The 15,960-nt window shown below is 41.9% G+C and overlaps 3 protein-coding genes across 4 annotated transcripts in view; 1 reads left to right on the forward strand and 2 right to left on the reverse strand.

Annotated features, from left to right (window-relative positions):
* The window catches only part of celsr1a (cadherin EGF LAG seven-pass G-type receptor 1a), an 84,507-nt gene extending 80,735 nt beyond the window's left edge, over positions 1-3,772 (reverse strand). The window contains exon 1 of the mRNA XM_061079388.1: positions 91-3,772. Coding sequence (XP_060935371.1) covers positions 91-3,628 — 3,538 coding nt within the window. The 5' untranslated portion in view covers positions 3,629-3,772. The remainder of the gene's footprint in view (positions 1-90) is intronic.
* A 3,133-nt stretch (positions 3,773-6,905) lies between these two features.
* Positions 6,906-11,925, reverse strand: trmu (tRNA 5-methylaminomethyl-2-thiouridylate methyltransferase). Its single transcript, XM_061072918.1, has 11 exons — positions 11,754-11,925; positions 11,460-11,625; positions 10,912-11,018; positions 10,664-10,786; positions 10,387-10,559; positions 10,213-10,266; positions 9,993-10,059; positions 9,685-9,785; positions 9,339-9,483; positions 9,110-9,192; positions 6,906-8,980 (listed from the first exon to the last, which is right to left on the reverse strand). Exons 1-11 carry the CDS (start codon positions 11,833-11,835, stop codon positions 8,831-8,833), a joined length of 1,251 nt encoding a protein of 416 aa, XP_060928901.1. The 5' UTR covers positions 11,836-11,925; the 3' UTR covers positions 6,906-8,830.
* A 112-nt stretch (positions 11,926-12,037) lies between these two features.
* Positions 12,038-15,593, forward strand: srr (serine racemase). 2 transcript variants are annotated; one of them, XM_061077248.1, is made up of 7 exons: positions 12,038-12,079; positions 12,540-12,717; positions 12,814-12,995; positions 13,463-13,593; positions 14,019-14,167; positions 14,265-14,354; positions 15,149-15,593. In XM_061077248.1, the coding sequence occupies exons 2-7, from the start codon at positions 12,540-12,542 to the stop codon at positions 15,388-15,390; spliced, it is 972 nt and encodes a 323-aa protein (XP_060933231.1). In that variant the 5' UTR covers positions 12,038-12,079; the 3' UTR covers positions 15,391-15,593. The 2 variants fall into 2 exon arrangements, with proteins under 2 accessions (XP_060933231.1, XP_060933222.1); XM_061077239.1 differs by lacking the exon at positions 12,038-12,079 and having other exon boundaries at positions 12,519-12,717.
* The last annotated feature ends 367 nt before the right edge of the window (positions 15,594-15,960 follow it).

Here is a 15,960-nt window from a genome sequence, read left to right on the forward strand (position 1 = left end):
CATGTCACTGAGGTGAAAAGTTAGAATTTCCTCAGAGGAAAAACACATAGCATGAACACAGGTTAACAGAAAAGAAAAATTGGACTCTACCTGAAACAGAGATGGTCATGGGTGCTTCCAGGGGCCTGTCGTTGTCCAGATCCCTGCTCAGCCTCAGATCCCCGGTGTTCTCATTCAACAGCAGTAGACGGAGCTCATTTCCAGACTCAAACTTGTACCGTAGCTTATCCGATACATCCGGGTCATGGGCTGGTACTTTTCCTATTATTCCTGACGGAAAACTGTTAGACTTGTTGGTGATATAGTTGTTGAAAATAATCTCAAAGTTCTGCAGCACAGGCCGATTGTCATTCATGTCTACCAGGCGGATGTGAACAGTGGCCCTGCTCACTAGCGGTGCTGAGGTGGCCTGGACCACTATGACATATTCTGTTTTGGTCTCATAATCCAAATCTGTGAGTGCAACAAGCTCACCGTTAAAAATGTCCAGTTGGAAAACTTCTGGGATATTTCCTTCTACGATCTGATACATGATCTGAGCATTTGTGCCCTCATCGGGATCTGCAGCAGTTATCCGGGCCACGACGGATCCGACCGGGCTGTTCTCCTCCACATCAATAAACAGCTCATCCTTCTCAAACACTGGGGCATTGTCATTTATGTCTTGCACCACAACATGAATGGGAACAGCTGCTTTTAGAGGTGGCACTCCCTTATCTACAGCAAAGGCCTTTAGATTATACACAGCAACGTTCTCCCGGTCCAGTTTGCGAGCTGTTCTCACGATACCAGAGTACGGCTCTATGAAAAAATCCCCCTCTCCATCATCGCCACCCTGAAATGTGTAGCTCAATCTGCCGTTTGAACCAGAGTCTCTGTCTGAAGCGGAGATCTGGAGAACACTGGTGTAGACAGGTGCATCTTCAAATACAGACCCCTGGTACATATCTCTGAGAAACTGAGGAGTATTATCATTAGCATCAAGGATGATAATCTCCACATATGTGGTGTCAGATTTCTGAGGGATGCCGTTGTCTCTAGCAATGATGGCTAACGTGTAGGAGGCATGGTCTTCATAGTCAATCTCCATTTGTGTTGTGATGGCACCTGTATCCGGGTCAATTTTAAACTGAGGAACCTTGTCTTCCATCACATAAGTGATGCGAGCATTTTCCCCCGTGTCCTCGTCCGTTGCACTGATAAGCGCCACAGTGGAGCCCGCTGGTTTTTCTTCACTGATCATCACCTGGTAGTTGGCACTTTGGAAGATAGGCTGATGTGTGTTGGCGTCCGTCACATTGATGAACACTTGAGCTGTGTCGGAGCGTGTTCCATCACTGGCGGTGACTGTCAGGACGTACTGGCGTTCCTGTTTGTAGTCCAAGGTGAGGGCTAAAGTGATGAGGCCGCCACCACTCTGGCTGGTGATGGCGAATCGGTTCCTCGTGTTGCCGCTGGAGATCTGATATGTGACGACGCTGTTCACGTCTCTATCCACGGCTGTAACTGTCAACACGCTGGTCCCCACCACAGCGTCTTCATTTATTTTCAGCGAGTACATTTTCTCTGTAAACGTGGGCACGTTGTCATTCACATCAAGCACTGTGATGCTGACGCTGGCGGAGGAGGACATCTGAGGCATCCCCTGATCTCTTGCCTCCACGCCAAAGGTGTAGAAGTCAGTGGTCTCTCTGTCAAGCTCAACACTCACAGTGATCCAGCCTGTGCTGTTATTGATGGTGAACGGAAAATCAGGTGAGGTGTCCGTGAGCCGGTATTCCAATCGAGCGTTTTCTCCTGCATCGCTATCAATAGCTTGAATGTGGATCACAGAGTAACCAAGGGCCACATTTTCCAACACAGTAGCTTGGAAAGGTGTGCTCACAAACATGGGGGCGTTGTCATTCACATCCACCACTTGTACCACCACCATTCCTGTGCCATTTATCAGCGGAGGCCTCCCACCGTCCTGTGCCTTAATCCGCAATTTATATTCCTTAATTATCTCATAATCCAGAGGATTGATGACATCAATCACACCAGTGGGGGAGTGAATATAGAACTGTCCTTTAACATTCCCACTGATGATGCTGTAATGGACTATGGCGTTGTTCCCCTCATCTTTGTCCGTAGCATCCACCTGAATGACTTTTGTGTTGACTGCCACATTCTCTGGGATCTGTACCACGTACCTCTTTTCACTGAACTGTGGGTAGTTGTCGTTCTCATCCTCCACAGAAATGTTGACAGTGGCGGTTGCACTGCGGGGGCCGGGGTCTTTGCCCTGGTCGTTGGCCTCCACAATCAGCTGGTACTGGGACCGGGTCTCTCTGTCAGGCCTTTCTCTGATCCTCACCAGGCCGTTGCGGTGGTCAATCTCAAAGACAGTGTTGACCCCTTCGTCGCCGTTCACAATCTTATAAATCATGTTGGCGTTGGGGGGGGAGTCACCATCAGTGGCTCGGATTGTCATCACTTCAAAACCAACTTCTACATTCTCCCGGATGCTGACGCGGTACTCAGTTTGCTCAAACACAGGGCTGTGATCATTAGTGTCACTTACAGTGACATACAGGTAAGAAGTGGCAGATCTTTGTGGGGTGCCACTGTCAGTCACTGTGACTTTGAACACATGGGTGTTTTTGACTTCTCTGTCCAAGGGCTGGACAGTTGTAATGCTCCCTGTCTGAGAATCAATATGGAAAAAGTCACTGGACCTGCTGTCAAAGAAGGCTTCCATGCTGTACTCCAGCCTCCCTGCCTCTCCATCATCCGGGTCAGTGGCCTTCAGGGTGATTACGCGCGTTCCCGCAGGCTCATTCTCGGGCACGGACACCTGATAGTTGGGGAGCTGGAACTGGGGAGACGTGTTTACCTGTCTCTTTCCCCTGCGGCTCAATCTGCCAGACTTTTCCTGGACAGCCTCTGACAAGGATCCATGCGGTTTGGGCACTTTGACGAGTGTCAGGCTCAGCTGCACGGAGAGTGTGCCTGCTGGGGAGCTGTGCAGGGCGCAGTGCAAGGTAACTTCTGGCTGTCCTCTGTGCCCGAGACACAAGTCCCTGGCCAACAATAAATCCCCACGTCTGAACACTGCAACCAAGTCTCTCCCGACGCATTCAGTGTCCAAAAAGGCGATGTTGCGCGTAAAAGCAGGCAGATGTTCTGTTACATTCAGCAGCACTTTACCTGCGGGTAAGCAGGAAGTTGCCTCCACTTCATCAAGGTGTTTTATGAGGATGTCTGGCTTACCTGACGCTTTCCTTCTCTTGTATTTAATAAAACAGTCTCGGCCGTGGACAAACACGTTGAACTGAGTCAACACGACGTCCCCAGATGTTGAGGAACCTGCACTGAAATAAACAGGCGCAGGGTTCCTCAGCGTGTGCGCGCACTGGACTCCTCGGGACAGGCGGACGACCCCATCCTGCCTCCCCACTTGGAAAAGGCTCTGGGGGAACTTGTGAGATAAAGTCCTGTCAATTTTATAAGTCCATCCAGGTCCGAGGGACATGTTTGCCAGGACGGTTCCGGGCTGTGAAGCCTCCGAAAGGCGCATCTCCAGACACCACGCCAGCGGCACGTTGAGCAGGACGCAGACCCACATCCAGTACTTCTGTGGCTCCATGCTCGTAAAGCTGCCAAAGAAAAACCACTCTCAACTTCACTGGAACACCTCCACACGAGCATTAACTTTCCCGACACCGCGCTTTACTCGTATCCCTCATGGTGAAGTTTTCAGTGTGGAAAAAGACGCACGGTGTCCATAGACCGTGCGTATCCAGGGCGCGCGGCGGCTGCGTTCACCAGCACTGAGTTTAAAATGAGCACAAAATGGCTCCGTGGATCTTCCACTCCTCCTCCTCCTCAGGAGCTTATTACCATAAACCTGCTGTGTTCCCCCTCTGGGACGCTTTCACGGGACGGGTGGAGGGGGTGTGTGTGTCAGGGGGATGGGGGGGGGGCTGCTTCTTTATTCTTTTTCTCATGGAGATTTAGGGAAGTGGCCCAATGCGCACAAGTGCATTGTTATTACAATGGGCTACGAGTTGGAGGGGAAAACATTCTAATGCCTCCCAAACTTTTCATACTTACTTTAAAATAAGACATACAAGTAGTTTAACAAGTCCAAAACCTTGTAAAATTGTCAACTTATTTTCAGCCCCATGAATCACAACTGTCATACTGTCACACCTTCAACACATAACTATTTGCAGCAAATCATTGGACTGATACAATTTTTTAAACTTAATTATGAATGTGTTATTTCTTCTGTTATGTGTTGTAATGGGAAGATCTCATCATCATCATTATTACACAGTAACTGGCAAAAGTTGTTGCTCAGAAAATCAACATGTTTCTTCTACTTGAGCTAAAACAGTGGAAACTGTGAGATTCACTTTTTAGACATTTACTATTTCTGTGTTGTAATTTTTTTTTTGTTAATATTACAGCATTGTCTGTTTTTTACTTCTTTAAATAGAGAAAAACTAAAGGAAAACTTGTATTTCGTATGGTTATGAAGGTCGTTTGAGCCCCATTTTTTTTTCTCCACAAACAAAAAAAAAGTTTTTTGCTAAACAGAGGAAGTTTTTAAAAAAAAGAGATCTCTTTCCGGGAAAATAGACGATACAATAAAGTCAAAGGTTGCTTTGACGTGACTGATTTTAAAATATGCAAATATGCAACATGTTGTTATGCAAATCCATGCATATTAGAGAATGACAGGTTCACCCTGGAGAATAACCTTGTATAATAGCGCCCCCTGATGGATAAACTTCTAAGTAATAGATTAGCTGAGGACAGACACTCACTGAGCACTTTACTGGAAACACTGTACTATCACTGGGTTCAGCCTCCCTCAGCCAAGTTCTTCTTATCAACAAGAGGTCGGACACATTTATTTGAGGTTCTGCCCCATGTTGAGATGATGCATCCCATCATTTCTGCAGATTTAAGTATTAAGGTCAACGAAAGTACATGTTACCAAAACGATGGCTAATCTCTATAGGAATAATTATCTCTCTCTGCTCACAAAAATTAAACGAGATTTTGAGCGATGGTCGCTACTTAATCTTTCCATAGCTGCCAGAATCAATGCAATTAAAATGAACATTTTCCCGCGCTTTTTATATTTATTCCAATGCATTCCGATCTTCCTTCCTCTTTCATTCTTTCGTAAAGTAGACAGTCTTATTCTTGATTTTATTTGGAACAAGAAAACTCTTAGGTTGCGTTTACAAGTTCTACAGAGGCCCAAGGCTCTGGGCGGAATGGTGTTGCCAAACTTTAGAAATTTGAACTATTGGGTCAATTATGAAGATATTGAGGTCCCTCCATCATGGTTGATCCTGGAAGCAAATTCTGTTCATCCGGTATCATTGAAAGCCTTACTGTACTCTCCCTTGCCTTTTTCTATTTCTGGTTATACTAACAATGTGATTGTGGCCTCCAGTATTAAAATATGGACTCAATTTAGACGTCATTTTGGCCTGCAAACACTTTCTATTGGTGCTCCACTTGCAGCTAATCCTACTTTTCCCCCATCGTTATTGGATAGAACTTTCTCTATATGGCCTAGGCTGGGCATACAAACTCTTAGAGACCTGTATGTCGATTCTATTTTTGCTTCTTTTCAGCAATTGATAGATACATTTTTGCTTCCTAAAGGACATTTTTTAAGATATCTTCAAGTTCGAAATTTTGTCCGTAGCTCATTCCCACAATTCCCTGCTCTTCCTAGGTCTTCAGATCTCAAAACATTTCTGAAGCCTCTGTCTTCATTAAAGGGAACAATCTCTTCTATTTATTTAAATATTCATAACCTTCGTCAAGGCTCTTCTATTGTACTTAAAACAGTTTGGGAGACAGATCTTGGAGAGGTGATTTCAGATGATGTTTGGAAGGGGATTTTACGGAGGGTACATAAATCTTCAATCTGTGCTGGACACAGCTTTATGCAATGCCGAATTCTCCATCGAGCTCACTACACTAAAGCTCGGCTCGCAAGAATATTTGATACAGTGTCTCCCCTATGCGAACGATGTCAACAAGCCACAGCAAATTATTCACATATGTTTTGGAACTGTTCCTCTCTGGCTGGATTTTGGTCTGAGATCTTTAGTACTTTATCCAAGGTAATTGGAAGGGATGTGTCTCCCAATGCCTTAACTGCCCTGTTTGGTGTATGGCCTTTCCCACTTACTCTTTCCCGAGCTGATAAGGACTTGATAGCATTCACAACTCTGCTGGCCAGGAGGTTGATACTGCTAAAATGGAAATCCCCAGTCCCACCCACCTGTACTCACTGGGTTAAGGAGGTGCTTTATTTTCTTAAATTAGAAAAAATTAGACTGACTCTGATTGGTAAGGCTGTTTCTTTTGAGAAGTCCTGGAATACCTTTTTGTCTTATGTCAATAGCACAAGCTGTCTGATCGCTGTGAGCTAAGTACTGCCTTGCTGAACTTGTGTTTCTTTTCTTTTCTTTTCTTAATATTTTTATTTTTTATTTTTTTTGTACTGATCGTATGTATCTATTTATTTATTCATTCATTTATTTTTAGTTTTACTATTATATTGTTATTATTATTATGATTTATGTCATATATTCTTTTATTAATGTATTTACTTGTTTATTTATTTATCCTTTCTCTCTCTTCCTCTATCAACCCATCTTTTTTTGTTTTTCTTTTGTTTTTTTTTCTTTATTTTTCAACTATATGTGCTCATCTGTTGGGGCTAGGTGCCGGAGGGAGGGGGGTGGGGGGTTGATATCTGTTCTGTGGTATGTTGAAATTACATCTGTAATTGTTATTGATGGAACAGTATTGTTTGTTTGTTAATTATGTAAAAAATTCAATAAACAGATTGTTAAAAAAAAAAAAAAAGGTCAACGAAAACAACACAAACTTATTCGGTTTATTCACTTATTTACAGTTACGCCGATTGACAGCAACATAGCATAACAGTAACTGAAAAGGCACTAGAATTCTTTTTAGCAGGGAATCAATATGAATTATAAAACAGTTGAGTAATAACTCAACAAAATTTAAAACACTCTCTAACTGTGGCAGACATATTTAGTTTTTTTGGTATCCTATTCGCCTGACATAATTTAATTTGTCATGTTTTGAGGAAAGTATTTACGCTATATACACCATCAATTGGCTTTTTACAGAATTTCACATCGATGAGACAACACAAAAAAGGGCAAAGACACTTCGCAGAACATTGTTTTAACTTTAGTGCTTAAGAAGTGAATTCCTTAATCGAAGTTGAAACAAAAAGAAAAACTTTTTCATTTTGTGGGAATGAATCAAAGAACTACGCAGAGTCACCGATTACTACCGATCACCGCTGTCAACATCAGATAATATGTCTGGATGCAGCTTTAAGTGTCATGACACATATTTTACAAAATACTGTGGAGGTTTGCAGTCGGCTCAGAGGCAGAATGAACATGAGTGACAGTGAGAAAAGAAGAGAGGGAGGTTTGAATCTGATTTCACATAAACAAAAATATTACAGTTGTTTTAACTTACAGATTAGTCTGATTCCACCAGACTGTGTCATCGTCATGTACAACATCTGTAAATCTACATGTCGCCTTGTTGGCTGACGGCTCATCCCACCAGAATCACGAGGAGCTAAAAACAAAGCTCCAAATAGCAGCTTGAGTTTGTGGACGGTTTTCAGTCAACAACAAAAATAAAATATGACAAATTCTTTAAAAAGGTGAGCGTCATTTAGATTTCTATTCTTTTTGGGGTGATTTCTTTTTTAAAAACTAGGGCTGGGCAAGTTAACTAGTTAATTACGAGTTAACTCATCACTTATTTAACTCAACTAATTATTTTATCTCGCATTAACTCAGGTTGGATTATTTATTGTTTTATTGTGAAAGTCAGGCTTTTATTTTGTGAAAGTCTGTTGCTGACTGCTGCGGAACCGGAAAAAAGAAAATAATTGGCGGATAAACAACCATGGATAAGGCTACAGAGCTTTTACATGGCCATTTTCATTTTAAAGTCCTTCCAGACGGCGGAGTCGACAGAACCAAAGTTATTTGTAGCCACTGCCAAGGTGAATTTTCTTATCACCGGAGTACTTCCAGTCTAAAATATCACCTGAATGCAAAACACACAGTTGATATCAGCAAATCATTCAACGAAACAGCAAGTGGAGCGAGGCTTCGGCAGACTACGTTAGACGCAGGGAGGAGTATACATTTTTCATAACGAAGAGGATAACATTAATGCCCTGGCAGTGGCATTGAGCTTTAACTTTGTATTTGCTTTGATAACATTGTTAAGTTGAGATTTACACTGAATATTTTATTTAACTGCTACTGTATTAAATGCTGATGTTAAAAGTGTTTGCACAACAAATGTTATGGCACTTTCATTCATATGGCAGAACATTGAAAATAAAATTGCGCTATACACTACTTTTTAATTCATTATTGGATTTTGCGTATACAAATGCGATTAATCGTGATTAATCAGGGACATCATGCGATTAATCGCGATTAAAACTTTTAATCGTTGCCCAGCCCTATTAAAAACACATCTTATTTTAGCCCAAGTTTAAAAAGAACCCACCTTGAATGTGGATGATATATCTGAGCAGTGAGCAGATACAGAAATCAACTACTTTGTCCCTGTGTCTTCAACACTGCTGAGATGTCAGAGTTGAGCATTACACAACCCAATCAACTGTTCACAGCCACCTAGGTTTGACCACCAGGGGGACATTTAAGGCCTGTTTTCATGAACAGTGTTGCTCTACCTAATGTGTCGGACAGACCGCATCTGGACCTATGAGGTCTTCTCAGCTGGGCGGTTCAGGTGTCGGCTCCTCCCTTTGCCGCGCCACTGCCATCAGTCTTTCTCGGCCCTGCTGGAGTGTGTATTCACTGGGTCCCAGCTGGGTGATCTTCCCACTGCCCAGACACTCGTCCCCTTTGTAGAGCACAGCAAACTGGAGAAGAAAGTCAATGACAAGGAAAAAGTAAATTTATTTGCACCCACAAAACAAAGCAAATGTATGTATGTACGTTTTTTTTATATTAAGTTATTGTAACTGGTGTAACAGCATGTGAGTAGTTACCTGTCCAGTAGTCAGAGCTCTGATTGGCTGGGAGAGTGAGATCCAGACAGAGCCGTTCATGTTCAGGGTCACCGTGCAGGGAACTGGAAAATATAGAAGTATTAAGTCACAGAACAAGACAATACTCAACTAAAATATTTGTGGGATATGTTCTTGAATACAATACTTGAGTTAATGTACTTAGTTACTCCGCACAACTGTCTACAGACGCTGAAAGCACAACACTCACCGAGCGGCATCTGGTGGATGAAGCGGAAGTGACAATCCATCATCTGGGTCTTGACAAGTTCAGGGGGCGGGTCCACTGTGAGCCAGTGGAAGCGGTCCGTCCGCACAGTGTCACGGAAAAGAGCTGGGTGATTTGTCGTCGGAGCCTGAACACAACATACTCAGGATTAGATAAATGTGTAGGGAGAGAAAACAACAATCACTAAAATGCATGTGATGTTCGACAATCAATGAAGAAATCAGCAGTGACAAAAGCATCTAATCACTCTAAATCTAGATCTGTAGATCTAGTCTGGTCTCAATGGAGGCTTCAACAGAGGGAAAGTAAGATATTTCCCTAATCTCACCACAAACACGTCTCCTGTTGTAATGTCTTTATCCACCACGAACATAGCGTCTCTCTGCCCCCCTATCCTCGCCCTCTGGCCCAGCGTCAGAGTGAACCAGCCTGCGTGGACACAAACCATCAGGAAAACACCAAGTCACCTCACAGGATGGAGATTAAACACAGGAACACAGTGGATAGTATATAAAGAGAAAACAGGGATTTTAGGTTTGTTTTAATTGGCCTAACATAAGATAATAAAAGTCAGACATACAAACGTCTTGATTTTAGCAGAGATGTTCACAACTTGAGAGTCTGTGAAATACAAACCTTTGTGTGCTCCCAATACTTTCCCATCTTCAATGGAGACAAAGTTCCCTGGTTTCGGCTCTAGATACTGAAAACAAAGTTTACATGTATGTTTAGAAATTATGGCTTCAAATAATTGATTAACAAACAGAGGCTCTGGTCCAAAGCAAAGGAAATACTGAAGAAAAAAACCAGGGAAAATTGTGGTGTGGAGCAAATCGAGGAATTTTAGTTTTCTCACCTCCAAAATAAAGTTTTCAAAGTTTCTCTCACCGATGAAGCAAATGCCCATGCTCTGACAAAAAGAAACACATTCATATACGTCACAAGATTAATTTAGAATACATTGTGTTTCTAAAACATTTCCTCCGTATGCTGTTCTGATGATTAATTACATAATTTGTTGGTTGTGTACCTCTTTCTTCTTCAGAACGTGGTGAAACCCTGCTTCAGCAGCAATCTTTTTAACAAACTCCTTGGTGAGTCCAGCGAGCGGGAACATGGTTTGTCGCAAGGCATCCTGGGAGATCTGACTGAGGAAGAAGGTTTGGTCTTTGAGGAGATCTGCTCCCTTGTACAACCTCGCCGCTGATGCAGGAAAGACAGAACACAGACCATCAGTTGGAGGATCTGACCTTAACGCCAGAAAACAATCACTGCTAAGTTTTAGCTTGACATCAGGAGCAACTTACGATTTCTGATCTCAAATCGATCTCTGAAGAGCGTGGTGGACGGAGCTATGTGTGTCTGCTGGAAGACGTCTTCATCTTCCTGTGACGTTCTGGCATAGTGGCCTGTTGCCATGGCATCCGCACCTTAATCAATAGAAATTAAAAGTATTTGACACTGATTGGTAGGAAATCAATTGAATAAAATAAATAAGTCAAACTAATGTTAAACAGCAGAGAATCAGTGCATGATCATTGTGACAACAACATACCCAGAGTGTTAATGGCATACTTGTGGAAATGGTTGAATTTGATTTTCTTGTTGCAAATTATGTCTGGGTTTGGTGTCCTGCCCTTCTCATACTCTTTCAGCAGATAACTGCAAATGGAACAGGACAGATGTGACATGTATGAAAACAATAACAACAATAATAATAATAATAATAATAATAAAAGAGGGTGACTCAATATTACAGCATTGGCAAATTAGGGCTGTGCAATAAAAAAATATGAATAATCCTCACAATATAATTTACATCAATAGCACACTATAACAAAAGTCCAAATCAGTGGAAAACGCACATTGAGGAGCCATAACATCTTACCGATCGACCTAGGATTTGTAAAATGTTTTTCTATTTATCAAGTGTTTGTCATTAAAGACATTTTAAAATCACAATCTTCACTAGGGAGCGAAAATGAGTCTTTAAAGTTTCCAGGAGAACTGCAGGCCAGCTAAAGACTTTACTGTTTGCAACGACTGTCATGACATATTTCACCTTGACATCTTAACTTAATGGAGCAGAATAATGGCAAATACCTGAAAACTTCATGCCAGTACTCTTTGACATAGGACACCTGGTGGAAGGGGATGTCCAGAGTGTGACACACCCTGTAGGCGTCCTCACAGTCCTTCTCTGTGCTGCACACTCCACTCTCATCCACAGGGTCCCAGTTCTTCATATAAACCCCTGTCACACTGAAGCCTTCACAGGAGAGACAGCAGTCAGACAAATACATCCACATCTGAAAGCCTCAGATTTGTTATGTTTTACTTCTTAATAGTTGACATTAGATTGTTATTTCTCTGTGTGTTGTTGTTGTTTTTTCTCACCTCTTCTCTTCAGTAGCAAAGCAGTGACCGAGCTGTCGACGCCGCCGGACATGGCGCACACCACGTGCCTCACTAAACCCATGTTTTCACAGTGAAGTCTTCATTAACACACTCTTGTTTCAGCCGAGGAACGTTTACACAATTTATACCATTGACACACAGAAGCCGCCATGTTTAGGGTCCGTTTGATTATAACCTCCGTGTGGAAACACCACTCCAACCGGAACCGTAGCGGTGACCGGGGCCGAAGATGTTGTAACACCGCAAACACCGCGGAGCCCTCACTTGTTTTTCAGAGAAGAAGAAAATTCCAAGGAAAAGATAAGGTCGGCAAAATACACTTAACACCTCAATTCAACGACTTGTTATGTGATCAAACACTTTGTCATTTAACGGACTTTGTTTTTTCCACTTAGTAAATGTGGAAGTGCTCAGGAATGTGTGGAACTGTTCAACTGACTTTTTTTAACTAACCGTTAATCCTTCAGACTAATTGGATAGATTTTAACTAATACTGTTATACAGGGGATCAACGAGAGTTTCAGTGTTAAGTGAAATTCTTATGATAATATATGAATAATAGATAAATAATATATAAAATACAGTGACTATTATGTTGTTATAACCCATTAATATACTATATATAATAACATGGCTTATTAGGGCTTGGGATAGCTAATACAACATTAACAACAATTAAAATAATAATAATAATGATTTTATTGATAAATAAAATGGTACCCACACAATACAATGGTATTCCTGATGTTTGTGTTTCTGACACAGATGGCTGAGGTGTCGGCAGATGCTGTCACCTTGGATTTGCTGAGAGACGCCAGGGAGACGGTGCGTCTCAGTCCCCTGGGTGTCATCAACACTCCCATGATCCCCTGGTGCCAGACCACCCTGCCTCTCGACGTCAACTGCAACATTCACATCAAACTGGAAAACATGCAGAGAACCGGTGGGAAACACTCAGACTCTCACTCACAAATGTCTTCTTGCAGTTCTGAGCTGATGTAGTAGTGGCACTTGTGTCCGCATGTTTTTTGATTGACAGGGTCCTTTAAGATCAGAGGGGTGGCCAATCAGTTTGCCAGGAGACCAGAGGGCGGTTATTTTGTCACCATGTCTGCAGGGAACTATGGGAAATCGTTTGCATACGCTTCAAAACACTATGGGTCGAGGGGTAAGGTGGTGATGCCCGAAACTGCCCCAGTTTCCAGATCCATCCTCATACAGGTCAGAGTAAACCTGAAGAATCACATATTAATTCTACTTTTAAACAAACCTAAATATAAAGTAAAAGGTCAAGAAAGGGATTCAGATATTTACGCTATTTTATATGTTTTATCAGCATGTGCTCGATTTCTCCCTTAAACCTTCAAAACATTTATTTAAAATAATTTAAAGAAGCAAGGTTTTATTTTATATTCATATGCTAAGCTAACAGTTGAAAATAATATGTATAAAATGGAACCAATACAAGACACACATAGCATTACAGTTCCACCCTGCTTACATTTTACTTATGAGACCTCAATTTAAAACACTTCATACAGAAAACTGTATGGCTCCTTCTAACTACAGACGTGTTTCCACATCATAACTTGTTGCACTATGAATACTAATTTTTAGATTGTGAGATTGTTTTTATTTTCTGAAGCATTCGTTCAGATATGTTTGAACTCATTTGTTCTCGTCCTCAGAGCTTTGGGGTCGAGGTTGAGCGAGTTCCCACCTCCAGTCTGATGAACGTGGTGAACCGCTGCATTCAGGAGGACAACATGACGTTCCTGCACTCATATGATGACCTGGATCTGATAGCGGGACATGCCAGGTATACTCATTGTACTTCATACATTCATTCCACCAGGATTGAGGGTGAATTATTGAACTGGTCTGACAATCGCTTAAAATGTAACGAACTTGCATGGAGCAAAGTCTAAAAGACTAGAACAGAGGATGTTCTTTCTTAGGAAACTGAATCATTTTAGAGCAGACCGTCACATCCTCCAGTTGTACTACAAAGCTGAACTGCAGTGCGTTCTGTCCTTCCTACTCTGCACCATTGGAAATATGCAACCCCAAGGTCAATTTGCAGAATTCTGCAGCAGAAAATGTAAAAATCAAGGTACAGCAAATAATTTGTCCCTACAGCAATTAGACCACTGAATGAGAAATAGATGTGCACATGTTTTGGGATTCAGATTGTGAGCTTATTGTGTACACTGTAGTATATTCTCTGTTCTTGTGTGTGTGTAGTCTGGGTATGGAGGTGCTGGAGGTGGTCTGTGAGCCTGATGTGGTGGTGGTGTGTTGCGGTGGTGGGGGGCTGCTGGCCGGTGTAGCTGCTGCCATCAAACTGTCAGGCTGTGAAAAGACCAGGATCTACGGTGTGGAACCAGAAGGAGGTAAAAACTCACCTACAGCCGTGTTCAAAGAATCCTCTGTGACATCAGCAGTCACCCACTTATTTTACATTGATTTTGAGTTTGTGTTTAAACTCAGCCTGCACCATGTACAAAAGCTTAATTGAGAAGAAACCAGTAGGGATGGAAACCAAGAGCATCGCCTCAGGTCTTGCACCACCTTTTGCAGGTAAGAATAAGTCAACCTTTCGGTCATGAATGTTGCAAATATTATTACATTGCTGTGCTCTGCTTCACACTGCATCTATTGCACTGAATGTGTTTCTCTTCATGTGACTCACCTTGAGGTTTCTACACTTTTTTCATCCCCTGTTAATAGGTTTGTTTGGTAGTTTTTCTTTACTCTAGTCGAGGGTTAAGAACAGAGGCTCTCACACCTCATTGGGCCCTATGAGACAAATTGTAAATTGTTTAACATGTGCTATACAAATGAATCAGTTCTTATTTTTTTATGGAAATGGTAAAATGGTCGTCAGAAATGAGAGACAATAACAAAGAACGGAAGAAATTAGAGAATCAACATCACAATCTTTCGAAGCATTAACTTGCCTATGTTCCAGTAGAAGTCTGTGCTAAACAAAGCTGGATTTCTTTCATCGAAGTTGATGTATCAAAGTCAGCAATCTGTAAAACTGTGAGAAAATATTCTTTCACAGGTCCCAACATTTCTAGCCGCGCCCCTGGGTCGGAACTTCAAAGATATTTGGGGGCTAATGCTAATGCTGATAGTACAGCATAAAGCATTTCTAATACCTATATATCCATATATGTATGTAAAAACGTGTCTTTGATTGCTAAAATGTCATTATCAACCCCATCTAACAAAGAAAAGTAAGTGAGGCTTGATATTTTACACTTTAACCATAAAATAGTTAGAAAGTTGTAATTATAAATACAACTATCAATAAAAAACTTGACTTTTTTGTTGAATGAATGTCACTGATCCTGAACTCTGGCTCCCAGGCAGGATTCCATATGAGTTGTGCCAGCGCTTCGTGGAGGCGATTGTCCTGGTGAGCGATGAGGAGCTACAGGCGGCGGTGACCACCCTCTACAGGTCAGGACTGGTGGTGGAGCCGTCTGGCTCTGCTGCCTTCGCTGCCATCGTTAACAACAAGATCCCTGAGCTGGAGGGGAAGAACGTCGTGTGCATCCTCAGTGGAGGGAACATTGGAAAGGACGAGCTCGCGAACTTCCCAGACTAACAAGACGTCTGTCAGCTCTTCTTCATGTGACTTATCCCGACCAGTTTGAGCCAATGTTTTTCTGCTGAGAAGAAATCAAGGACTAATCGAATGATAAACTGAGAGTATGCTGTATCTATTTGTTTGCATTTAAAGTGGCATTTTTCAAGTAAATCAATACACATTTAATTTCAATGGAAGGTTAGTTTTCTGTAGTGAATGGAAATATAGTCTATTTTAATAAACAATCTCATGTCATTTTATTTTGACTATGTAAATGTTTAATGTCCTCAGAAGAGGTGAGATTGAAAATCAAGGTTTGAAGAGAGCAAACTTTTAACGTATAAAGATAAACACCCACGGCCGTAATGCTCTGATACTTTAACTTTTAAATTGTTAGAGTAGCAAATACACATCTGCCAAAAGCTGCATTCAGGACTGAGCTAATATTTGGCCCACACCACTTTGATTTTTACCCCTGCTGGTATGAGAGCAGCTTTTACATATTGTCCCTTTTAGTAAAAATCCCTGGAAAGTGTCAAAGTACCAAGAAGCTTTTAAATTTGATGTAGGAACTAATGATGCTAAATA

Source organism: Limanda limanda, chromosome 1 (genome assembly GCF_963576545.1).
Source record: "Limanda limanda chromosome 1, fLimLim1.1, whole genome shotgun sequence".
Classification (NCBI taxonomy): domain Eukaryota; kingdom Metazoa; phylum Chordata; class Actinopteri; order Pleuronectiformes; family Pleuronectidae; genus Limanda; species Limanda limanda.

Excerpts from the sequence above, each read along its gene's own strand:
- trmu (XM_061072918.1), bottom strand. The coding sequence starts at position 11,835 with ATGGGTTTAGTGAGGCACGTGGTGTGCGCCATGTCCGGCGGCGTCGAC. Across the intron at positions 10,787-10,911 it reads GTATGCCATTAACACTCTGG|GTGCGGATGCCATGGCAACA; the intron begins GTATGTTGTTGT and ends CTATTGATTAAG. Across the intron at positions 8,981-9,109 it reads GAGCTCTGACTACTGGACAG|TTTGCTGTGCTCTACAAAGG; the intron begins GTAACTACTCAC and ends TTTCTTCTCCAG.
- srr (XM_061077239.1), top strand. The coding sequence starts at position 12,519 with ATGTTTGTGTTTCTGACACAGATGGCTGAGGTGTCGGCAGATGCTGTC. Across the intron at positions 12,718-12,813 it reads GGAAAACATGCAGAGAACCG|GGTCCTTTAAGATCAGAGGG; the intron begins GTGGGAAACACT and ends TTTGATTGACAG. Across the intron at positions 12,996-13,462 it reads CCAGATCCATCCTCATACAG|AGCTTTGGGGTCGAGGTTGA; the intron begins GTCAGAGTAAAC and ends TCTCGTCCTCAG.